Source organism: Pinus tabuliformis, chromosome 2_1 (assembly GCF_031772625.1).
Source record: "Pinus tabuliformis cultivar Carrire ecotype Pingquan chromosome 2_1, CPIR1, whole genome shotgun sequence".
Lineage (NCBI taxonomy): Eukaryota > Viridiplantae > Streptophyta > Pinopsida > Pinales > Pinaceae > Pinus > Pinus tabuliformis.
The window spans coordinates 430264238-430288923 of record NC_142299.1 but is presented as its reverse complement, the minus strand read 5'-3'; the positions used below and the strand labels follow the sequence as shown (position 1 = coordinate 430288923).

The following is a 24686-nucleotide window of genomic DNA, read 5'->3' as shown; positions in this document are numbered from 1 at the left end:
AACACATAAACAACTGTTTGACTGTAGATGACCACTTCCAAGGATCAATCCATGAGAAATTGATCTTCACTCTGGGTGGTTGATTTCGCTTGCAACATCTGTCAGATGAATGATTTTTCTTGCCACAATAGTGACAAGGATGGAGGTCGAAGCATGTACTCTCCATATGGCCATTCCGTTTACAATGGTTACACTTAACCATATTTTGATCACTGTCTAGAAAACTAGCACTTACAAACTGAACTGGCTTTGAGAAATATGGAAGAAACAAAGTGTTTTCTTTGTTGTATCCTAGGCCATGTTGATCTTTGTTGAAGGAGATTTCTTCCCAAGGTCTGATCACCTTCTTGGAAAGAATATCTTGTTGTTGTTCTTCATACTTGCTGCTGCTGCTAACATCCTGTCCTTGATTTATTAAACCTTCTGTGTCACACTGGGCATCAAGCATTAACAATGCATCTGTTTGACATGCTGCATCAAACTGATCAATTTGGTCTTTCGTACTACTTGTTGCATCATTAAGTAGTACAACTGGTTGGATAAGATCACTTGTGTCACAACTGACATCAACCTGTTTGATTAGTTCATCTGTGTCGCAACTTTCATTAATATGCTGAATAAGATCACTTGTATCACAACTTTCATTTGCTGTTGTGATGAGGTCTTTGTGTCACAACTTGCATCTGTCTTCTCTACACCTTGTGCATCTAGTAAATCTTGCTTTTCACTTAACTTAATTTGAAGTGCATGAATAAGTTTTTCTTTCACTTCGAGCTCAATTTGAAAGTCTTTCGTTGCTTCTAATGTGCTATTCATTTGATTGATTAAGGTTTGATTTTGCTTCAACTTCCATTCCAGTATTTCAACTTTGTTCTGTAACTCATGATTGCAATCTTTCAAATCTTTAATCTCTTGTTCTGCACTTTGAAGATGTTTTCCTCCTTTACCCATTATGACTTTTGACATGCTCGCTTGTACTGGCTCGCTTGATGTTGTGAACTTTGCACTTGCTTGAACTCACACTCTTGATTGATCAAAAGAAGGGTGTCGAATACTATCGAAAATGCACCCAAGAGAAATGCTTACAATGATTTGAATGACCCAGTTAAAAAACAATGGATTCACTGGGTTTAATTGATTCCCTTTCAATTCAAAGCTTGGGTGTCGGTTTCAACAGAGAATGCACCCTTACAATTCAACTCAATTTGACTTTGATTACAAGTTGACTTACAAAAAATAAATTTATTTGCAAGTTATACAATGACTAATTGTCGTTGAATGTTGATGTAGTCTTTTGAAATGCACGAGTTTGTAGTTGCATTAACTTGATTTCCTTGCGTGAATTTTCTTGTTGATGTTGCCAATTTTGGTTATGTGTTGTAGTCGCACAAATGCATGTGATTGTTTGTGCTTGATTGAATGCTCGTTGCAACTTCTTAACTTCAGGTGCTTAGATTAATGTTCTTGTTTCATTCACTTGCTTTAGATTCCTTGTGTGTGTTAAATAAGATAATGGTAGTGTCAAAACTAGACACAAAACATGCACAATCAATCAATACACAAGGTGTACCTAAGATCTCCTTATTCAATTTCGGGCAGATTTAGGACACTTCAACACCACAAAAAAAATGTCTTTATTAAGTATTTGAGTACATCAACCTTTAACTTCCCAAACAATGATAATACCAAGCTCACACACCCTTGAAGCAACTTCTCAATTACAACTTTAACTTTAACTTGACTTTGAAATGGACTTGATTGAGTTACTCCAAAAATTACAAACTAAAATCACTTCAAAACCCGAAATAAAAACCACACCTTATTTCTTCACATCTTATCTCTCCATTAAAAAACTTCATTGAATTTTCTAAGACTCCTTTATGACTTTCAAATTCTCTAGATTTGAGATATATTGTGGACAACTTGCATTAAAAAGTATTATTTTAAAAAGAATTAACTCAAATTAAAAAACTTTATGTTGTGCGTCTCCACAATTGTGATCTATTTAAGACCCAATGTACCTCTTCCTTGCGGATTCGAATCAATGATTTTCGGTTGTAATAACTAATATCAATGGGAAAATCACACCTTTCACTCCAATTTTTTCTTCATTCTCTTCTTCATGGCTAGTTAGAGCTTCAACTAGGAAATGGCTACATATTGGTATGCATGATCAATGGGTCTAACGACTTGGTCATGAATGGGATGATGATCCTTGCAAAGCTAAATCTGAATCAAAGCAGACAACACACTTTTTCTCTTACCACGCACTGGTTCACAGAACATGAATCTCGAAATTTGTTCCACACTAGCTAAACGTCCAGGCCACAGTGACGGTCAGCTCTTGCACACAGTTCTTCAACTCCACGAGACGTCTGCAGACTCTCCACTGCTTTCGTTGTGTTGCTCTATCCAACTAAAATGTGAATTCATTCATGCAAATACGCTTCTAGCCATACATAGAAGCACGCAAGCTCTACGCAGGCAACGAATGTCTTACTAATTTCCTGGACCAAGGCTCAGAATGATTTGAGCAGAACTAAACTGGCAATGTATATATTGAAAACTGCCACTTTCATGGAGATTGTGATTAAAACCAACCAATCAATCAATATGGAACATGAATAAATGAATGCCTCTATTGATACATACAATACAGTCAAACATAATCAAATCTCCCTCGTTTATACAGGCATAAACGATACCTCCTCGTGAAATGATCGCATAAAGATTTTCCAAAAAAACTTTTAGAACAGTATGACGTGGAGCACACGATGTGGAACAACACGCTATGGATTACACCGTTCAACGCATATCTGTGGACCACTCAGAACTTTATAGCCTGATTTCTCCACGCAACCATCATATGTATTTTCAAGGTAATCCACAGAGGGAAACCCTGCGGGTCCGCATCACCTTTGGCCGTAATCGTTCAAGAGCCCAAGTTGTCTGCAGCTGTGTAGAATCCAGAAGACACGCAGTCAAGCAATTGCAAATGTGTTTTAGGCCAGATTACATCCTTCACGAGTGACCGCAGGCACTACGCTATGTAGAATTCAATGGAATTTGTACAGGTGCTGTGTAGAGATCGATCATCTTTACAGCTAAGACAAAACCTTCCCATATAGAAAGCGGTCAGATATCCAAGGACGCAAGCATTGATACTTTATGCTTGCCATTCCATCTTAAAATTAGCAGACGAAGATGCTTTTGCGATTATGTAAGTGCTATCAAACGCAACTAGCCACCAATCCAATCCCAATGCAAGTTATAAGCTCTGATACCAAATGAAGGAATTTAATCAACTAATAAAACACTATCAGAAAGGAATTTAATCAACTAATAAAACATTAGCAGAAATATACAGATCAGACAGGGTCTTAATAGCATAAATATACAAATCAGACATGACGGAAAAGTCCTGAAAGCCTCACTGTATTATATTCCTCACACTCTCAATGTCATCTAATGTACAAGGAATGATAATAGTACAAATAAATATATGAGGAAGTTTGTCTCAAGATAGTACGTCTATCTTAGACACTATGGTTGAGAAAATATCTCAACAACACACTAATCTAGGAGCCTAGCAAGTTGGAGAGAATTTCTCAACCAATTAGGCCTAAACGACTCCTAACCATGAGGAACAAACTCAATCTAAAAAGGTAGGATTAAATATTAACTTTGATGATTTTAATTAATTTAATTATTTGAACTTAGAATTGTTTTAACATATGAAAGTCAGACTAACATCAACTAATGTAGTGAATGTTTAAATTATTATTTACACATTTTTTATTATCTTTTAAAAACCTTACTACAAGATCAAATTGTTGTTTGCACATTTCTATTGTCTTAAGCCGCATGTATAACATCCTAAAAGCATTCTCATATATAAATCATCACAAATATTACATCTCTTTAAATGATCGAAAATAGAATAAATTTTAATAACAATTTTTAATGTTAATTAGCAACTTTTTTTTTCATATTTTGGGGCCATGCAACTTGAATACTTCCATGTTTTGATATACATTCACATATTTTTTCCAATCTAAAATGTAGAATAATAAAAATGTTTTTCACAGGAGCGAAATTTTTAATTAATTAAATAATATGACATGTTTGCACCAAGCAATGACACTATATTAAAAATATCCAAAATTTCAGATCAACAATTATTGTTTCAATTGCTATTATGTATTTGTTAAAAGTTAAGTTGACTGTTGTGCTTCTACAGATTATATAGATAATAAAAAAACCTTTAAATATTTAAATTGTAATACTAATTAACTATTGTGTTGCAGAAATTTTATTGGATAATGTTTTAATCAAAAAAATATTTTAAAATTTTACTTATATCACTATATTGTATTTAAACCTGTATTAATACGTTAGTGCGCTTTTGTATGGCAATATGATAAAAAGAATTTTAAATTTGTATCTATTTAATTTTTAATACCAATTAACAACTTGGAGTGCAATTTGAATTTATATATTGTTTTTCCAACTTAACATATGAAATAGATCAAAAGTTATTTTAATGTTTTACTTACATCACTTATGATGTATTTAAACTTGTATTATTATATTAATGCAGTTTTATGCGGTCAATGCTGATAAAAGAAATTTGGATTTGTATGTATTTAATTTGTAATACTAATTAACAACTTGCCTCAAATCCAAGGTGCCCAACTTGAGTTTATATATTATTTTTCAAACTTAAAACCAGAAAAATTTCCTATTAAAAATTACACCTTCAAAACTGTAAGAATAAACCAACTTTATTTATCAGAACCAGTGGAAATTTTAATTGATAACCTTAAAAACCACAAGGATCCTAATGCCTTTATTTAAATAACCTGAGTTTAATTTGAAAGGAAACGTGACAGTGGAAATTTTATTTGATTATGTTCAAATCAACAATGAATTTTAATGTTGTCATTTATAATAACAACCTATGATACATTCGCACTAAGAAGTGACAAAGTGACCTGTAAAGTTAAATGTAAAAGAAATTGAGTATCTTTTCGAAAATTTAAATGAAAATGTGACAACAGATCATTTTAATTTTGTCCTCCCACAAATCACATGGATGATAACAGGGAGACTACTATCTAAATTGTGTCTACCCTTTATGATGCATGGCACGAGGCTGTAATACCTTTCACAACGGAGGTTTTGCGATTACAAGGTTTATGCTTTCATAGAAAATTTAGCCTCCTGCACTGAAATTTTAATTAAAACTCCAGAAATGAAACATATCTTAATTGGAATTCTTTTATTTGATTCAAGGTTTTAGAATACACTGCTAATGATTCTGAATTTACCAGATTTTCCAAAATATACTGAAGTGGAACTGTTTTTAATGCACAGTCAAATATTTTGAATCGTACCATTCATCCCTCTTCTTACAAGGCCAATCTGGTGACCAAAAGTTGCTAAAATAAGAAGCAATCTTCCACTATGAAACAAACTTCACGAGCTTCATAACCTGAAACTGGCTTTCTTATTTTGACTAGTCATCATATGTACAATATTTGTAAGCAAGCTTCCACCACCAATGAAATATAAATGAAACAACCTTCCTACTGACTTTTTTATGTTGACTACTCATCATTTTTTTTTGAAAAAATCAGCCTCCACTGGTTTTTTTTCTATGCTGAAGTACTAGAGTGAGGTTGCTGGTACCAGGCAGCCCACAAGTATACTCACTTAAGAGTTTACAAGACTCGAAGATAATATAACAATATTCATAGGCACAGAGCCACTGCAACAATATGTCACAAGTATACTCAATTAAGAATTCACAAGGCTTGAAGCCAATATAACAATATTCATTGGCACAAAGCCATTACAACAATATTTATCAAGGCATTATAGCTCATCATGTTACTAGCAAGAATTTGAACCTAGGTGGGGAAGATAACAACCATTCTCTCCAACCACCCAAGATAATCCCAATTGATACTGACCTTCATATTTACATAATATTCAGAATTATATGTTATAAACATGAATGGATTGCTTTTGAGATATTACTTACATACACTCTTCGAACCGTATACTATCAAACAAGACAGTTTTTGTGCAATACAGACTACTTATAGGGCCCTTTTAGAAGTTTAAAGGAGCTGGTTTTGGAAACACCAATGAATTCCAGACATTTTAAAATATTGCACTAATAATGAATAAACTGAGAGACCTGTGCCTGTACACAAATATTTTCACTACCGTTGAGAATGCATGTCTCTGGCAAAGAGCTGGTTTTGGAAACACCAATGAATTCCAGACATTTTAAAATATTGCACTAATAATGAATAAACTGAGAGACCTGTGCCTGTACACAAATATTTTCACTACCGTTGAGAATGCATGTCTCTGGCAATCCAGGCGCTTGTTCTGAAGTCAGCTGAGATTTGAACACGTAAGACCTCATGCATTATGCCACGCTGAATGACATACAGAAATTGCTCTTGCTTGGGCTCTAATAATTTTGTCAATGATGCTATTACTACATGCATTTGATCGCCCCTTCGAAAACCATTCACCCATTGTCCAAGTATCCACCATCTCAAGCAAACATTCCGGTCACCAATTTGGTTCGTACAAAGAGCTGCTTTGACGTATTCACTCTGTCAAAACAAGCACACCAGTTGAAGCTTAATTCCTTTAATTGTTGCTTGGCAAGTTGATAACAAAAGGAGCTAATTTAGATATTTTCACGTTTAGATGAAAAGGTGATGCTTTTGTATCTGAATCTTTTTGCTTCGTTTTGGGACAGTGACTTGCCAAATAGTGCATAGCTAGCAAAAAGGAACGATTCTAACAAAAACCATAGTTCTGAAGCAGTAGAATGTTAAGGGACGAAACTCTGATGAGGCAATTTGATACAAAGATTGAAAATTGGTATATGTATAAATTAAATGATAGAAATCTTCCACAGGAAGGGGTAAAAAGCCTCTAACAGTAGCTGGAATGTTCACAAAGATGTACTGAGTCCTACTGCAATGGAATGATATTTTACTGAAACATGATACCTGACCTATATACTATTCTTGTTCTCGACAATGTAAAAGAAAATGTTGCATTCAGGTTCATATCGTTAACATTTTATAGATGACTAGGAAGATCTAGCATTGGACTTGACATTTGACTGCCAAATAACGGCAGGTACCTAGTTGATATAACAAAAAACAAGACAGGTGTAAACCATCATCGATGTGGAAACTTGACTTCCTTGTAATGCAACAAGAAATAATCTTCTTAAAAACTTTGAGATGCTTCTGATCTGCTTAAATGATATCTGATATGTAGGGTTTTTTCCATTTACTTTTCTATGATGCAATTAATTGATAAATGTTCTTATCAGGAATTTTTTTTAATACCATAGAGAATGAGATGCGAACACTAGAATCCCTTCTTTATTTATTGGACATTCTTGATTACTTGTACATTATAATTTCTCATTTTCTACTTTTTGTAGAGCATAAGCTTGCTCCAGAGATTTTGCAAGTAAAACATATACGCATGGTTGTAGAGATGCGTCAAACATTAGTAACACTCTCAAATCGTTAAGAGGCCCACTACTCATTTCATGTGCAGTCATATTAACTTTTTTCTAGCAAAAGCCTCGCTATTGCACATGCACAATCAATACGAGGCCCACTACTCATTTAATATGAAATCAATATAACTTATTTCTAGCAAAAACCTCTCTCTTGCACATACACATCGTCATGTTCTCACATGTATAGAAGAAAAGAAAGGACTAAGTTTGTTTACCTGGATTCCTAGCCAAACTAAGCAATAGTGCAGACCAATAAGGTTCACAAGAACACTACACTTAGGTGTGAGTAGATACAATTGGACATCTTTGAATCCCATTTCAGTCTTTTTTAATAGTTCCATGGCTCTCTGGTAATCTCCTACTTCAAGAGACTCATAGTGGGCACTTTGTTTTACAAGCTCCACTACAGAAAATGCTCTTTCAGCCATCTCTGTTTGCCATTTGATATAGAATGCCCGCCATCCCTGCAGTGTCACGAAAATAACGGGTACAAAAAGCATATCAGAATAAAAAATTACTATTAAGGATGTTAAATATATTGACAAGTACTGCAAACCCGACTTCATATGCTCACAACTCCTTTCTGTTCTACTGCTAAATCTCCTAAAGTAGAAAATGCATTTAAAACACACAACTAGAAGAGTCCATTTTACAAGCAATGAGAGTATGTAGAGTCCATTTTACCGGAGGAAGCTCATTTATATGCCAAAATGGGAACAGTTTCTAGCTTAACCCAACCAACAGAAATAAATATGCAATGTAGACAGGTTCCTATATTACCACAACCAAAATAAGAAAAATCGATAGTCCAGTAAGCAATATACAGACATGGAATTCTGATGCCAAGCATGAAAATAAAATAAACCAAGGGTATGCACTGTGAATATGAATGTAAATCTTGCTCGTGAAATAAACCAACAAAAAAATATCTGAAAATTGACCTTAGAGATTCTCTTTTTGGTTGAGAAGCATTGTAACATTTAATAGAAATTATCCTAAGGTGTTGTACAAGCCAGTATGCAATACGCAATGTCGATAACCTAAAGGGTTGATGTTGATTTGGGGTAGCATCGGATGTGCTCTAGCCACGAAAATTGGTGGAGAGGCTAAAGCAAATGAGATCTCCAAGAACTAGAAATGGTTTGGGCAGATTCTAAACAGTTTGGGAGATATTAAAATAATTAATATTTTTAATGGAGTTCCTAGGTCTAAACTTGGGAAAAATAAAATATTAATGTGTATTAATATAAAACTGTGTTAGAAGGGTCCAAAAGTTATGGATCAAGGCAAATCTAATCTTAGCCGTTGATTAGAGATTTAATCTCGGTCGTTGATGGACCAACGAGAAAAGTATAAGAAGAGGCTTGAGGGTCAGTTAGAGAACACACCAAGAGAGATCAAGAACTTGATTTTCTGGGGCAGGGTTTGCTGAGGAAATTGAGTGAAGTGATCTGAGTAGCAGCTAAGGGGCAGTGAATACATAGCAGAGAGGCAGAGTTAGTACCAGGAGGATCAGCGCAGAAGCCGGGAGAGGTTTGTGTAGAGCTAGCTAGAGGCCATGCAGAGGCAGCTAGGCGTTGTGCAGAGCCAGTGAGGGCCCAGCGTGTGAGACATAGAGGCTCCAGAGCCCTGAGAGGCTAATGCGGGGCCAGAGAGGCTAATTAGAGGTAGCGCTGGGAGATTTTTCGTGGGACAGATTGGAGCTGGAGAGTTGGATAGGGTGACGTAGAGCAGCAAAAGCTGTATTGTTGTTGTGGGATCGTTCATCCGGTGATTTAGTCGGAATATATGTCTTCGACTGAGAGGTGCTACTGCCAAGGGCATTCTCTATTGGGTGAGCCATTTCTGGCACCCAGGGTGTATTCTGAAAATTGCATAATAATAAAACCCTCTCAATAGTTGCACTGGTTTTCCCGCATTGGGTTTTTCAGGGGACATTAGTCCAAAAACAACGGTGTTACTTGTGTGCTTGTTTCTTTCAATTGATGATCTGTATGCGTTGATACTGTACTTGTATTTATTTTCAATATTTAGATGGTAAATAACTTGTTAAGTAACTGAACAAGTAGGAAGAAATAAATCAGATAGTACAGAAATAATTTCAAATGGATAGACTTAGAAATTCCAACAGTTGACTCAACCACTCAACTGGTTGTTGCCAATGTTGTTGGCCATTTGGCTAGTTCCATGCCAGTAGGTGCTGGGTTTGAATCCAGGGTGCACTAGTCTATGCCGGCGGATTTACTAGGGATGCTATCTTCAAATGTGGGGAAGCATCCCTTGGGTGTCCTTTTCAGGTTTTCCTTCAAAAAATAGACAGTTTCTGAATAATTAAAATTGAAAATAAAATAAATTAAATTAAAATTCAAAATTAACTAATAAATAAATTGGTTTTTATTCCTTGACGTTCCTTTGTATTAATTGTTCTTGTGAATGTTGGAAACTTACTGTTGCATCTCTGAGTATTAATGTTTAGTTGATCTTGCTCCTCATCCTAGTCCTGATGATGAACCTAGATTTGGGTTCGAAACGCGTCAACCTTTTGTTCTCTATGTGATTTCTTCGGAAGATTTGGGCATTATATCACGAATTACAGAAGCATCCAATCTGAGAAATAGACATAGTGTTGATCTAAAGACACAATATAGAGTTAAGAAATTCCTTTAGACATCTTACCATTTAGTGAGGGATCAATAAAGCTTTGTAAATATTCCAACTCTCATTAGTTGAAAAAGGTGCTTCTTTTATCTTTGTTTTTTCAATAATGCTCTCTTAAGTCGTATTCTACCAAAGATCCAAATTTAGAAAACATGTTTTAGGAATCAATAGATCTTGTAGACATGGAAAGTGGACTACTTAAATTACATCAAAAAAATTTCCTTGACTACCATTCATACAGAACAACTACAAATTCAAATGAATTTGTAAAGAAACTAAAGTCAATGTACCATGAGACTCAACTGCCCTTCCCAACAACTTTCTAAACATGTCTTAAATTTATTACAAAATTCAACATGGTATATGATACCACCTAAAAAATATCTGGGCTTAAATATGGTCATGTAATGTTAATCACATTTTTCATAAAGCTTTTTGAATTGTTAATAAGTAAACAACTCAAACCTGTCAACATTGGTGTATAAAAACAAACACATCTCTCCTTGTATCTGATTGATGTTCATTCCCCAATGTGAATGCATTCACAACCATTTCCTCAAACAAAACATAGGCTGGATGGCCTCCAGCGATATAATGTTGTCATTTAGATTTGAATAAGTTTACAAGTGATTGGAATCATTGTTGTACCATAATCATGTGAATTTCATATTCTTTCCTCAGCATGTGCATTGGAAACAAGCATATAAAAAGCAATGTAACTTTTTAGTCTTTTATATAAAAGAAAAAGTAACTTTTTAGTGTATAACTCGTATCATCTGTTATAACTTTTTAGTATATTAAAACTTTATGATATTATCAGATGCATTCATACAGCCTTGTACTCCAACATAGGTCTTGCAATCATTGAGAAAACCGAGTTGTCTCAAAGAGCTAATGTTACTATTTTCATAATTTTCACATTCGTTGTCCCTATATGGCTAGTGATTATGTCTACGTTTTAATGAGGAACGGATTTCAAGGCTCTCTTGGTTGCTGAAGCACTCAAAATTCATCTAGCAGTGCAGCATGTCAATGGTTAAAGCAATCAACTTCCTATGGGTTGGGGGGCTACTAATCTTTATAACTCAAGATTTTTCCCCATTTTGAGATGGTAAAACTTAGGGCTCAAACCTAACTCCATACTTATGAAGCATCTGTGTTCTCATTGTGGTTTAGGAAGTCCGCACTAGTCACAATTTTTTTATCATTGTGCTTCGTTTGCTTGCAATTCTCCCATAGGGGTTTTGGTGACTTAGTGAACTCTAAAGAATCCAAATCATATTCCTTTGAGAAAAGGGGGGATTGAACAATAAAATCCTATTAGTTCATCATTGCATGCTTTGAAGAAGAAGGCAAGCCCTCCCATACCGAGTGGTGGCAAAGAGAATGCAACCCTAGGACATGCTTTAGGAGATTAAAGATGGACAACTTGACGAATGTAGAACAAATCTTGGTCAACTGAAATGGATAGATTAAACAATTAATACAAATAAGACACAATCACAAGAAAGAAATGATTTTAGAGCAGTGCCTTTATACTCAATTAACCATAGACTAAATAAAAACAAGTTAACCTGAGCAATTTATAAATGTGGCAAAGCGATGAATAGTGATGATCATGAATGATTAAATGTGAATGCTCAAAACTACAATAAATTCTAGCAATTAAATCTCATGAAGACTTATGAAAATTAACTGCAAAGCAATGGTTCTAGATTAAAAATGATTTTCTTCAATAACCCAGATTTAGAATTAATTATCTTTCTCCTATAGCCAATATAATTTTCAAAACATTAACCGCACTTGACAATAGAGAAATCACTACCACAAAAATTAAAATTTTATACTTAGCATAAAAGACACCAAGGAACTTTAGATTTAGAATTTCAATTATCCCTTAGGTAAATGTTAAGCTAATGAAACAAATTTTAATGGGGTGAATGAAGAAATTAAATTTTTGACGTGACAAAAGTAAAACAAAGGGTTAATAAATTGAAGTTTTAATGGGCCATAGACCACATTAAAATTTTAATGTGAAAGCGCAAATCCCCCTTTTTTTGTAATTAAGGTAGTACTTTCTTCATTAACTTTTTCAAAATTTTACATTCACAACACTTCGATTAACCAGCCACCTGCCCGAGGGAAACCAGGTGGCCATCGATCAACATTGTATCCATTCCAAAATTTAAATAAGTTCATCATCAACATCAGTATCTCCCAAGTTCCTCTCTCTGGTCTTTCAGACATAAACATTCAAAAAACTATAGACAGAAAAATTAAAGATAAAGCAGCTACTCCTCATCTGAGGAGGCTATCTGAAAAGTTTCTTTCTCTTCCTGAGTCATCATCTTCTTTCCATTGTTTTGCGGCTTTACCCCTGGGCTTGGGAGCTCTCATCCCTGCTGAAACAGTTTCCACTTTAGCTCAGATAGTCTACTCAATGCGACCCAAAGCCAGATTGTTCCTATATGTTTGTATCTGGATGGTTGCCAATTCCTTCATTATTTCCCCTCTGTCATGTTCCGGTTCTTTGTTTCGCTCCTGCCGATTCACCACTTCTCCTTCCATGTGCTCCTGATGGAGGGTCATAGCGCGAGCGACTATGTGTTTCACGATCCAGTATAGTTGCAAGGTCTTGGTATAGAGAGATTGCCTCCCATTTGTTGTGCCTGGGTCTTGTACCATTTCTTCCCACTCATGCAAGTGAAGGTTTCTTCCTTGAATATTTTGTCTCAATTCACGTTCCCAGTCCCGTATTTCCTGCAAATTTTCTTTCATGTAGGCGTCCACCAATTTCTTAACCTGTTCCCTTGTTGATTTCCTTCCTCGTTTCTGGCCTGTGCTGCTTGTTCCAACTTCTTGCTTGACATTTCTTTTGCTTCGCCTAGGTGCCGTGTTTTTGCTAGGCAGCTTACTGATGCTCTGATCCTTCAAGTATACTTGCTGGATTGCAATTGTCCCCTCACTAATTGTTAGACCTATCACAGTATAAACACAATGGTCAGTTTTAACCGTAGAGCCAGAATGATTTGAGGGGATAGCATTACTGCCCCTCTTCATAGGTCCTCTCGAATTATGGCTGTCACTTGAGAGTAGATCCACAGCCTTTCTATATCTTTCTAGATCCGAGATTTCTATGTTGAGGATTACGCTAGGATAGTTAGCGTAATTTTTCTGGGCTGCGCAGACTACCTTGCGGTCCAGGCCCCTCCCAGCTCTCCTAGGGTTTCCTATCCCCTTCCCCCATTTGAGTTCCTCTGGTTCAGGGATCCCCTCCTGCATTTTCCCCAATTTTCCGGCGCTTATGGGAAGCACCTGATTCCGTTCTCGGGTGTTCTAGGTTTGCCTTACCACTATCATAGTCTTCGGGTTTGGAAGGCCAGGAACAACCCATCTGCTGCAAGGGTCAAGGGATGATGGTTTCTTCATTTCCTGTGGACCCTTTTCCTTACTGTTATAATCCCCCTTCCCGGCCATGGACTCTCGGGGTTCTCCCGTCCTAGACTAGCTTGACTCGGTAACTAAATTTCGGGTATTGCAATTTATCACTTTCTAACTGCATGCCTATGTTATTCATCATGCAAGAACTTTGTTCCAAGTGAGGGGGAGGAGTTTTAACATACCCGTCGGTTTGGATCCGCCGTTCTACCTTCTGCAGCTTTCTTTGGCCATCGACGCGTTCTCGCTCGCCACCTTCCTTCTTCCACGTCCACATGCAACATGCATAGTGTCCCTCATACTTTGTGCTTTTAACATTCCTCTGTCTTAACCTTGCCTCCAGTTCTCTTCCTTTCCTTCTATCCGTGGCGTGCTTTCCTGCCCACTTCCCTTGGGTTTCTACCCAAATGTCTTGTCCTCCGTGCTTCATTAATGTCTATCTTCTCCCGGCTGCTCTTGTCGTCCCTTTGCTGACTCCGCATTGCCATCTGGCTCTCCTCTGCTGTCCCTTCTTGGTCCTGCTGCCCTGTTCTCCTTGTGCCCACCTCTTTCCATATCTGCCCCCACGGTTCTCGGGTTGGTCCTTTCTCTTTCCTCTTCCGTCATCCCTCTCCTCTCGGTCCTTTCTTCCGTCCTACGCTGATCCATGGATACTCTGTGATGATCTGTCGGCGCTTTCCTTCATCCTTCTGCCCTCCTATCTTCGTCATCCGGATTCTCTTGCTGTCTCTGATCTGCCTCGACTGCCTGTTTCATCTGATCCATTTCCTCATTTTGGTTGAGCTCTGCGTCTCCCGCGTCTAGCTGGTGCTGTCGGTTTCAGCATCCCCAGTTCACCAGGATATCTGCGAGGCATTTCCGTTCCTTTTCACATGGGACGAGATAGTATATGCCAGTCGTTGAAGTTGCTTTTCAACTTCTGTAATTACCCATGCTGTCCGCCAACTTTTGCTGAGTTTTTCCGCAGTTACTCCCTCCTGTAATTGTTTTATGGTTTCTATAACTAGCTTTGAATCCCCTTCTATCTGCAGTCTTTGGTACCCTTCTCGTATCGCTATCTCCAGTCCCCTATTTAGTGCGTGATATTCTGCTTCATTGTTTGTGGCAATGCCGCAGTCCACTGCATATGCCCTTATGATCTTTCCTTCTTCGTCTCTGATATCCCTCCTATTCTCGCCTCCCCTGGGTTACCTTTGGCTGCCCTGTCAAAGTTTAGTTTTATGAATCCTTGAGGGGGGGTTCCTATAACTCTCTTCTGGTCTTCCCTTTTCTGCGTTTTGTATCTTCCTTGTGCTACTTGTGTTTTTTGCTTTAATTTCTAGATAGTTCATAATGCTGGTTTCCATACCTTCCGTCTTCTAGTCTTCCTCTGTCCAATTTCCCAGCATTATTGTTTTCTTTATATTCCTCATAATTTGGTTCCAGATTTCCCCTATGTCATTTTTGTTTGTTCTGAATATTTCCCTGTTTCGGACTTTCCAGAGAATCCACAGAAAGAACCCAATTGACAGGTTCCAAGCATAGTTGAGGATTACATTGCGGTACGGTTCGCTGCTCCATGGTTCTATTTTTGTTTTAATGCTTTCTAACTTTCTTTCTGTAATCCCAAAAATTTGTTGGTGATTTGGCCACAGGATGTTACTTACATTACAGGTGTTAGCGACATGCTCCATGGTTTCTTCTTGCCTTTTGCATAACACGCAGCGTGAGGGCCCGTGCGTCCCTTTCCGTCTTAGTTGATCCCAAGTCAGAGCTCTCCCATGTAGCACTGTCCAGGTAAAAAACGCCACTTGGCCAGGTTTTTAGCTGCTCGATTCTTTTCCATTTTTTTGTGTCTGCATTTCCAGCTCCTCTTGTTTTCAAATGGTAGCCTTCTAATATTGAGAAAATTCCTTTAATGCGTTTGCCCCATCTGATTATATCTGTTCCTTCTTTGATAGCTATTTTCCTGGTTTCCAGTTCTTTGTGATAGATAGTCCATTGATCAGTTTCTGGGGCTTCAGGCCAGTCATTCTTCGTCTTCCATTGTCTCCAATAACTGTTTTGGTCCCCTACCCAATAGTTTCTTACTGCGTCCTCCACTATTTGGGTTGTGTACTGTTGTATTTCATGTAGCTGGGGTTCTTGACTCAGGGTACCTCTTTGTTGCCACCCTTCCTGCCAAAAATCTACTTTGTTTCCCTCTCTAATTTCCCAAAAGCTGTTATCTCGTATCAAGGCTCTATTCCTGTTGGCTAGGTTCCAAATCGCTGAGCCTTTTTTTTTCTGTCAGGGTTCGGAGTTTACCCTCCGGTGTCCGTGCTACTTCATATTTTTGTTCCCGCAGCAGTTTCCAAAGGTCATTCCCTCCTTGAATCCATCTCCACCATAATTTTGCCCCCATGACTTGGTTCAAAATATTAGGGTCTCTGAGTCCCATACCTCCCTCTGATACTGGCCTGCTTAATCATGTCCATGAAAGTAATGCCCATTTTTTTTTATTTGCCCCTTGCCATAGAAAATTCTTAAAAATTTGCACCATTTTCAGACATATGGTCTTCGGAATTGCTTGACTTGCCATTTGGTAGATCGGCATTGCTTGGAGGACTGATTTCAGGAGTATGAGACGACTTGGTGTATTGAGCGTTCTAAACGTCCAATTGTCCATTCTTTTTTGAATTTTCCTTATCAGACCTTGCCAATTTTCTACTCTGTTTCGCTGATCACTCAGTTGCACACCTAAGTATTTTGTTGGGAACTGCCCTATTTGGAACCCCAGTGTTCTTGCCAGGAAGGCTTGGCTCACTCTTGGTGTGTTAGAAAAGAAGATTTCAGTTTTCTCTTTATTCACTTATGTTCCTAAAGCTTTGGTGAATTCGGTTAAGATCTCCCCTAGTTTTTTTGCTTCCTTGAGGATTGCTTGGCTGCACATCATTACATCATCCACAAATTGTTGATGTGTGATAGTTAAGTCTTCCCCCCATAATTTGAGCCCTTTCAATCCTCCTCTGTTAACTTTGGCGTTGTTTAAGTGCCCTAAACCATCTGCTGCTAGGATGAACAAGAACAGGGAGAGAGGGTCTCCCTGTCGAAGGCCACGGGTAGGTTTGAAGGTATCGGTAGGGGTCCCATTTAGCAGATTGACATACTAGGTGTCGATATCATGGACATTATCCATTCTATCCATCTGTCATCAAAACCATAGGCTTGAAGGATTTCTTGTAGATAATGCCATCTGAGTTTATCATATGCCTTCGCTAAGTCAAGCTTGATCATCATTCCTTTATTTCCGGATTTCTTTAGGGAATGGATCACTTCTTGCGCAACTACAATCCCATCCACTATCTGTCTTCTTTTCACAAACCCTGTTTGCTCTTTTGCTATCAACTCTGGGAGCAGGGGTTGTAATCTTTTTTACCATTATAGTGGCCATGATTTTATAAATGACATTGCATAGTGCTATAGGTCTGAAGCTATGGGGTTCTTCAGCTTGATCTACTTTTGGTATTAAGGCCAAGAAGGTAGCATTCCATGCTAGGTGCATTCGTTTGTGGCTTCTTGATTCTTCTACTGCATTAACAATATCTTTTTTCATAAACCGTCATGTTGCTTGAAAAAATTCTGCTGTAAAGCCATCTGGGCTGGGGGCTTTGTTTTTCGCCATTGTCTTAATTACTTCCTCTACTTCCTTCTCCGTAATCACCCGTAGAAGTGCTAGGTTTTGGTCCATGCTTACTTTTTTTGGGATGAATTGTTTTATCTTCGCTATACCCTCATTTCTGTTTCTTTGCGGCTCTGTCAATATGCCCTTGAAGTGTTGGGTTAGGAGATTTTCCATTTCCTCTTTTTGGATTACTCTGTTACCTTCTTTATTTTTGAGGGAGAAGATTCTATTGTGTTGTTTGTGTTGCAGCATTGCTCTATGGAAGAATTTTGTGTTCCGTTCTCCCTCTTTTAGCCACTGAACTCTTGACTTTTGATGCCATAGGATTTCCTCCTGCTTTCTCCTCTCCTCCAGTCTAATTAGCACTTCCCCTTCTTCCTTCGCTCTCTCCTCAGTTCTTCCATCTTCTATGATTTTTTGTTGTATCCTTTTCATTGCTATTTGGAGTTGTTCCTTGTCTTTATGGATATTGCCGAATTCCTCTTTATTCCATGTCTTAATTTCACTTTCAGCTCCTTGAGTCTCAATTGGAGTGTGTGCATCTTATTCTTGCCTTGTATTACTCCTTCACTTTTTTACCACCAGTGTTCCAACTTTTCAACTAGTGTTGGATCTCTTAGCCAAAAGCCTTCAACCCTGAAAGGTTTGGGCTGGTTTTGATTGTTCATGGCAATTTAAAGTTTTATTGGCCAGTGATCCGATCCTTGGCAAGGTAAGATCGTTGCTTCATAGAATATATCTTTCCCGAGGAAGTGTTCTGTGGCTAAGAACCTGTCCAATCGGGAGGCTATTTGTCTACTACCTCCTCTTCGATTATTCCAGGTATATTTTCCATTGATAGTATTGATATCAATCAATTGTAGGGCTGTCTGAGTTTCCATAAATCTCTCCATATCTGCATCCTCCCGTTGCAGTCCCCCTTTCTTTTCCACTGTGGTTGTTATCATATTAAAATCTCCTGCTATCACCCAGAGTTTTTCTGTGTGTAGGTTGCCCATTCGACAAAGCTGTGTTAGAAAGGCCTCTCTCTCGAGCAGTATATGAGGCCCATAGACCACTGATACCAAGAACCATTCTTTATGTCCTACCATTCTGAATCTCCCTGATAGAATCCTTCGCATTCCTATCCATAGGTCAGCCATTACTTCTGCTGGGTTCCATAGTATTGCTATTCCCCCTGCACTCCCTTTTGCATCTATTGTCATACTTTCATAATAAGGCTTGATTTTCTGTAGAATTTCCTCCATTTTTGCTCCCGTTATTTTTGTTTCTTGTAGCAGCATGATCTGAGGTTTTTCTTTTTTAATCCTCTCAGCCAGGTATCTTTGCTTGCCCTTGCTGTTAAGCCCTCTTATATTCCAGGATGTAATAATCATTGAGACGGTTGGGTTGTTTGGTGGAAGACCGCTGAGAGCGGTACAACTCTTCCTGTGTTGACTAGCATTTCTCCCATTATTTGAATGGATTCTTGTAGGTTCTTTCTTCCTCTTTTTCCCCCCTTTCCCTTTTTGTTGATGCTCCTGGCTATTATCCTGTTGTGTTCCAAGTTGTTCGTTCATCCCTGTTTTTCCACTCTCTTGCTTTTCTTTGTATTTTTGGAAGATGTCTTTGTATAGTTTTTTTATCTTCCTCTGAGATAAACCGCTCGCCTAGTTTCTTCCACTTATCCAGTGAATTTTTTAGGATTTCCTCTTCTGTTGTTGCACCATCCCCTTTATTTATGTCTACTTCCATTACTTCGTATTCCTGATGTACTTCCTTTTCTTGGCTCCCCTGTTCTTTTGGTTCTTCTTGATCTTTTTGCTTATTACTCTGATTCTCCTTTGTTTTTCCCCTGCCTTCTTGCTCTGTCCCTTCTTGGTAGTCCATCTTTCGGGTTTCTTCCTCCCCTTCTTCTGTTTGTAATGCTTCATACCTATTTGTCTCTTGACTTTTAGTTGGCTGGTCTTTCCTGCCTTTCTGCTAGGGTTCTTTTGTGGGTCGTTTCTTGTACTTCTTGAAACCCCTCATCATCTTCATTAGTTTTCCTCTGTTGCTTAGTCTTTCTTTCATCTTCCTCTGCATTTAAAGGGCATTCCTTAAAAAGGTGTCCATATTCATGGCATTTACGACATCTGAATGGTATGTGTTCATAGTCCAGAGCTTGCTACCTGTTAGCCTCCTGCTGCTGCAGGTTAATCATCTTTCATGATCAACATTTTACATGCCAAATATGTCGTACTTTCCATGCTGCAATGCTCCATATTTGCTACAGATGGCTAAAGAAGTGTCCATAAGAGTGTGCTAGTCTAGGGGCCACTGCTGTGTTCCAATTTTGATAAGCAATCCATTTTTCGGTCCGAGGCAGTTTTTCAGTTGGAGGTACTCAGGCTGGAATTCACTAACCTCTCCCTTCTTCTCATCACCCTTATTATATAACTCCCTAACAATTTTCCCCCTTCCCCTATTTTAATCATGTATATAAACTCCCCTATGTAAATATCCCTCCCTGGCAATATAGCCATATTCTATATAAGTCCGGGAAATCACAGTCCATCTGGGGCTATTTTTAGCCCATCCGAGTCAATTAAGGAACTAGTTTGACATCGGGTCAGCTAGTAACCTCTCCCTTAACCCTAAAAACCCCTAAAAAACCCATATTCCGCCCCTAACCCAAAGTTTCTGTGCATAAGTATTAAGCCCGCGCCTGTAAAACCCACATAAACCCGTTTCCCTAAGTTTTTAACCCACCCACGCAAATATTAAAAAAAACAAATATACTCCGCATATACCCCGCACTTAACCCGCCGTCCCTTCGCATCCGCCGCCAGCCATCCGATCCACAGCCCCGCAGATCGACGGTGGGCGGGCGGCCCCATCCCCGAACCGCCCGACCTTTAACGTCCGGGAGTTCGGCGGTTTTGCCGCTGTATTCCCGCCACGCATCAGGCGCTGGGTTGTGGCGGAGCCCCTCCCTCCGAAACCGCTATCCCCGAAAAGCGGTGCGCCACATACCGCTTACCGCCTCCTGCCTGGTGACGTCACCGCCTACGTCACCCCCTGCATAGTCATGCCCACGTCACTCCCTTGTCCAGTCACCTGCCTGCGTGGCCTCCTGCCACGTCACTGCCACGTGTCCCCGCCATCGTACCTGCCACGTCATCATCCGTACGTGATGACGTCATCCCGCCACTTCGCCCTGCTGACGTCACCCGCCGTACAATGCTAACATCATGCTGACGTCATCAGCACTTTTTTGGGCGCAGAGGCACAAAAGTCGCACTTCGGAGCCCCGGAATCCAATTTTGAGGCAATTTTTGATGAGCGATTGGCGCCGCTCATCGCAGGATTTTTTAGGCCGAAATGGAGAATCTTCAGGGAATCTTTAAGGAATCTTCTCACCATGCGGCCCCAAGAAGCCCGAAAAGGCGCAAAAATGATCCGTTTTCTTCACAGAGCATACCAAAAGGATCAAAAGACAATTCCAGATGATACAGAGGCCGAACAACGGCCATTTACTGGTGATTAGACCCGCAGCACATCAGATCAGCAATCCAGATTTTGTGAGAGAGTATCAGTGGAAGAAAAGACGCCAGAGAGTATCAGTCAAGATTTTTTAGGGGCTCGAGGCACCTGAACATTGATGAAGCCCCCAGAAAGTCAAATCAATAAGCATCAGCCCATCCTTGCCTTCAAATCACCATTAAGGCATTCAAAGCACCAGGACAGCAAGGAAGCAGAAACCCATACTCATTTATTGTAGAAAACACTGCAGCACGCCACCAAGGACAGCATCATTTATTCAGTTTTGATACATCGGCCCTGAGCACGGCCCGAGATATTTTTTGCATTTATTTCTGGATAGGATTAGGTCAAGTAGTCATTTTTATGACCTAATTAGGTCAAGATGTAATAAAGGAACTCTGCAGAGAGTTTTTGCCCTATATACACCACCCTCTGTATAGTTTTAAGGGTTGGTTAATTGAGAATTTTCACTAGAGACTCGCTGTGTATACCTGAATTTTTCTGTAATCAAATATTGCTTAAAGCTTGGAGAACGAACTGTCTGTTGTTGATGAATGTTTTGAAGAGTTGAAGATGGAATTCCTGCGCTGCGGCCTGAAGCAATAAATGCCTCTTATCTATGTTCATGTGTTTGCCATTATCTAAATAGCAGAAAAAAGGAATAGCCTAGAATTAGTTTAAATACTCTCTATGCTCAATTTCTGCTGTTTCTTGATGTTTTCCTCTAAAAGAATTGGTTATGAACATTGAATTCCTCCCGGCTCATGTTTACCCCAATTCACCTGTGTTGGCCAATTATCTAGGGATTCTTAACTGCCCCTAGGTAGCGCCCTGTTATTTTCTCTGCTAATCTGTTGGAGAGATTCTTAATTGCCTCTCTTTCTTTAGCATTCAGTTCATCCCTTAAATCTGAAGATTGCTTCAAACCTCAGTTATCTTGCTCCATGTTCCCTCCTCGACTCCACGCCCAATGGCTTGAAAAATTCAGACTATACTCTGCCTCTCTACCTGAAAGTGTCAGTTTTCCCACCAAAACTCAATCAAAACCCCTGTGCATCATATCTAGCCTAAAATCATCCCTTTCAACAAAGCTAAATCATAAAGAGAGAGCCCTCTCTGACTGCAGGTAGGCTAGGGCCTGCAGTCCAAAGTTGGTTTGTGGTTACCTCGGCCGTATCCCTTTAGGAGTCAAAAGGGACAACCTGAGTGATAACACTACCAGACCTCCTCGTGATACTCAAGTTCGACAATACCTGGTATAGGTTTGCAATGTTCATGTATACACATATTCTTGCAGACGAGGTGTATCTCCCTCCTTTTTTTGATTCCGCTATCTTTACGAAACTGCCTATGGTGTTCCCTATTCCTTCAAGAATCTCTGGGTCCCATAAATCCATAGGTAATCCAAACAGTCTAACCCATACCGATGCTGCTAGGAATTTTTCTTGGTCTAGGTAATAGCATTCCTCCCAATACCTCATAAATAACCCTACATTATTATGGAAATATGGTCCGTTTTCAAACACTTTCTCTTTATCTTGCAGGTTTGAGAAGATTATTCTGAAAAAACTGCATGCTCCCAGCTTCAGGTCAATGTGTCCGCGTGGCTGCCATTTCTGCTGGATCCATCTTGTCAGTTCTTTTTCTAAGGGCCAGACTCCGATGAACTTGCAGATCAGTGCATGATCTTTCATGTAACTTCTATACCTTTCTAGTTTGTTCATCGGAATGATAAACCTCGGTTTCTCCACTGCGCAGGGCAGGCATCTTCCTTTGCTTCCTGCTTGCCAGTGTGCGCCCAGAACTGGTCCCGGTGGCCTTTGAGCATCCTCTTCTTTGCTATTACTGGTTCCTTCTCCCGCTGTCGCATCCATGTAGGAGGGGATCTCTCCCCTCCTAGTCTCCTCTATCATTTTTGTAACGTCTGTTCACTTCTCACTGTCTGTCCGCTAGTTTTTTTATGTGTTCCACGCCGCTTACCTCATGGCCGCAGGGTCATTAGGGTTGCAAAGCTCCAAGAATCCCTCATCGAATAATCTAATTAAATTTTTATTTTAATAAGATAAACGATTTTGTATTATAAAAAAATAAAAAATAAAATCGAAAGCGCAAATCCCCTTTTGATTTAATTCTTTTAGGGGTTTTAAAGTCACATAAATGAAATTTTTTAATTTTTAGATTTTTAATGTTTTTTTAACTTTTAAAATTTTAAGATTTTTTAAATGTTTAAATTTTTATGGAATCAAAATAATGAAAAATTAAAAAATCCAAAAAATCAAAACACAAAGGCATAAAAATAAAAAATCAAAGAAATCAAAAATCAAATTTTAAATCAAAACGAATCTAAAAGACAAAATAAAATAAATTTAACTCAAATGCTAAACTAAACAAACACAAACACAAATAATAAAAAATCAAAAAATAAAAAAGGAATAAGTTAACCAAACTAAAAAATCAAATGAAATTAAAATGAACTAACTAAACTAAAAAAAATAAAAATAAGACCTAACCTAACCTAATGCATACACCATACAAATGAAATGAAAAAGGAAAAATCGAATGTTGAGTGCTTAGCGTGCAGGTTGAGGTTTGGACGGCGGCAGATGGAAGAAGGGCTCGAATGGATGGCAAGTGGGACTTACGCAAGCCAGGAAGAGGATAAGCCTACATGGGTGAGGGAGAGGAGGCAACGAATGGTCGCAAATTTGCTTGCAGGTTGAAGTTTGGACGGTGTTGAAGGATGGAGCTCAAGGAGGAGCGACGACGGAGAGAGATGCAGGTTTGGCAGTCAGCGAAAGGAGAGGACAAGAAGAGATGAAACTCAGGCAAATAGATAGAGGATCATGCAGCAGTGAATGGAGAGGTGACTGCGTGCAGGAATAGGGAGCGCATCAAGGAGTAGTGAGGAGAGATTAAAAAAAACATAGAGACGAGGAGAAACCCCAAAACACAGGTAGTAAAAAAAAATCAAAAATTTCAGGAAGGGAAAAACAAGGTAGAAAATGGAGGATCAATACGACAGAAAACAGAAAAATGGTAGCCAAAAACCTAAGAAAATTTCCCAGAAATTTCTGATTAAAATGATATATTTTTCTGCTTAAATTTTCCTTTCACAAAACTTATGAATTCCTCAGAAAATTTGAAACCCTTCAGACTATAAAAACTTGTGAAGAATATCACTGCAAAAATGGTATTGAGACCAAATCTTACCCTCCAAGGCCTAGATCTGGCTTCAAATCAAACTTTTCTTTCAGATCTGCAACTTGTACATGCAAAAACGAAAACAAAACACCCAGAACCCGTATATACAAAAATAAATAAAACCCAAGAAAAATTATAGATCTATGTACAAAAATGGTAGATTTATCAGATCTAAAGAGTATGAGTCCAATTCCACTCCCATATCTGATAATCTAAAGCTCTCAACAATCAGATCTATCAATTTTTCACACAATTTTTTTTTGGATTGAGTGCTAACTCGAAACCCTTTGTGTATCACCAATAAAATCTTATGATATGCCCGAAGCTAATTTAGCCAGGCTCTTCAGAAAACACGAATCAAGAGTTGGTTGGTCCAACTGAAAACTTCCCCTAACGCCCAAGGATCTAAAAAATCAAGATTTCCCTGCAAAACTCAATCCAGCCATCAAAATAGAGCGAGAAAATAATAATAAAATTCAGACAAATAGAGATATCTGCTATTACGTTCAAAATTTAAATTATTATTTAAACCTCAACGACTGAGCAAGATACCTGTACTCAAATCACTCTTTAGAAGCTATCATCAATGGCTTTAGAAAAAATTATGCATGAAAACAACACATCTTATAGTATTCCCATGAACAGTAACACCAACAAAATTTAGCCCCAAAG

At 38.5% G+C, this 24686-nt stretch overlaps 1 protein-coding gene across 3 annotated transcripts in view; it reads right to left on the bottom strand.

Moving 5' to 3' along the window:
- Positions 1–5344: 5344 nt before the first annotated feature.
- LOC149200730 (F-box-like protein) overlaps positions 5345–24686 on the bottom strand; it is a 72069-nt gene continuing 52727 nt past the window's right edge. For 2 of the 3 annotated variants that reach the window (XM_089402784.1, XM_089402783.1), the window contains 2 exons: positions 7786–8034; positions 5345–6635 (listed from right to left, as the gene is read on the bottom strand). In XM_089402784.1, the coding sequence (XP_089258910.1) occupies positions 6360–6635; positions 7786–8034 (525 nt within the window). In that variant the 3' untranslated portion in view covers positions 5345–6359. The remainder of the gene's footprint in view (positions 6636–7785; positions 8035–24686) is intronic. The other variant, XM_089402782.1, reaches the window with a different exon arrangement.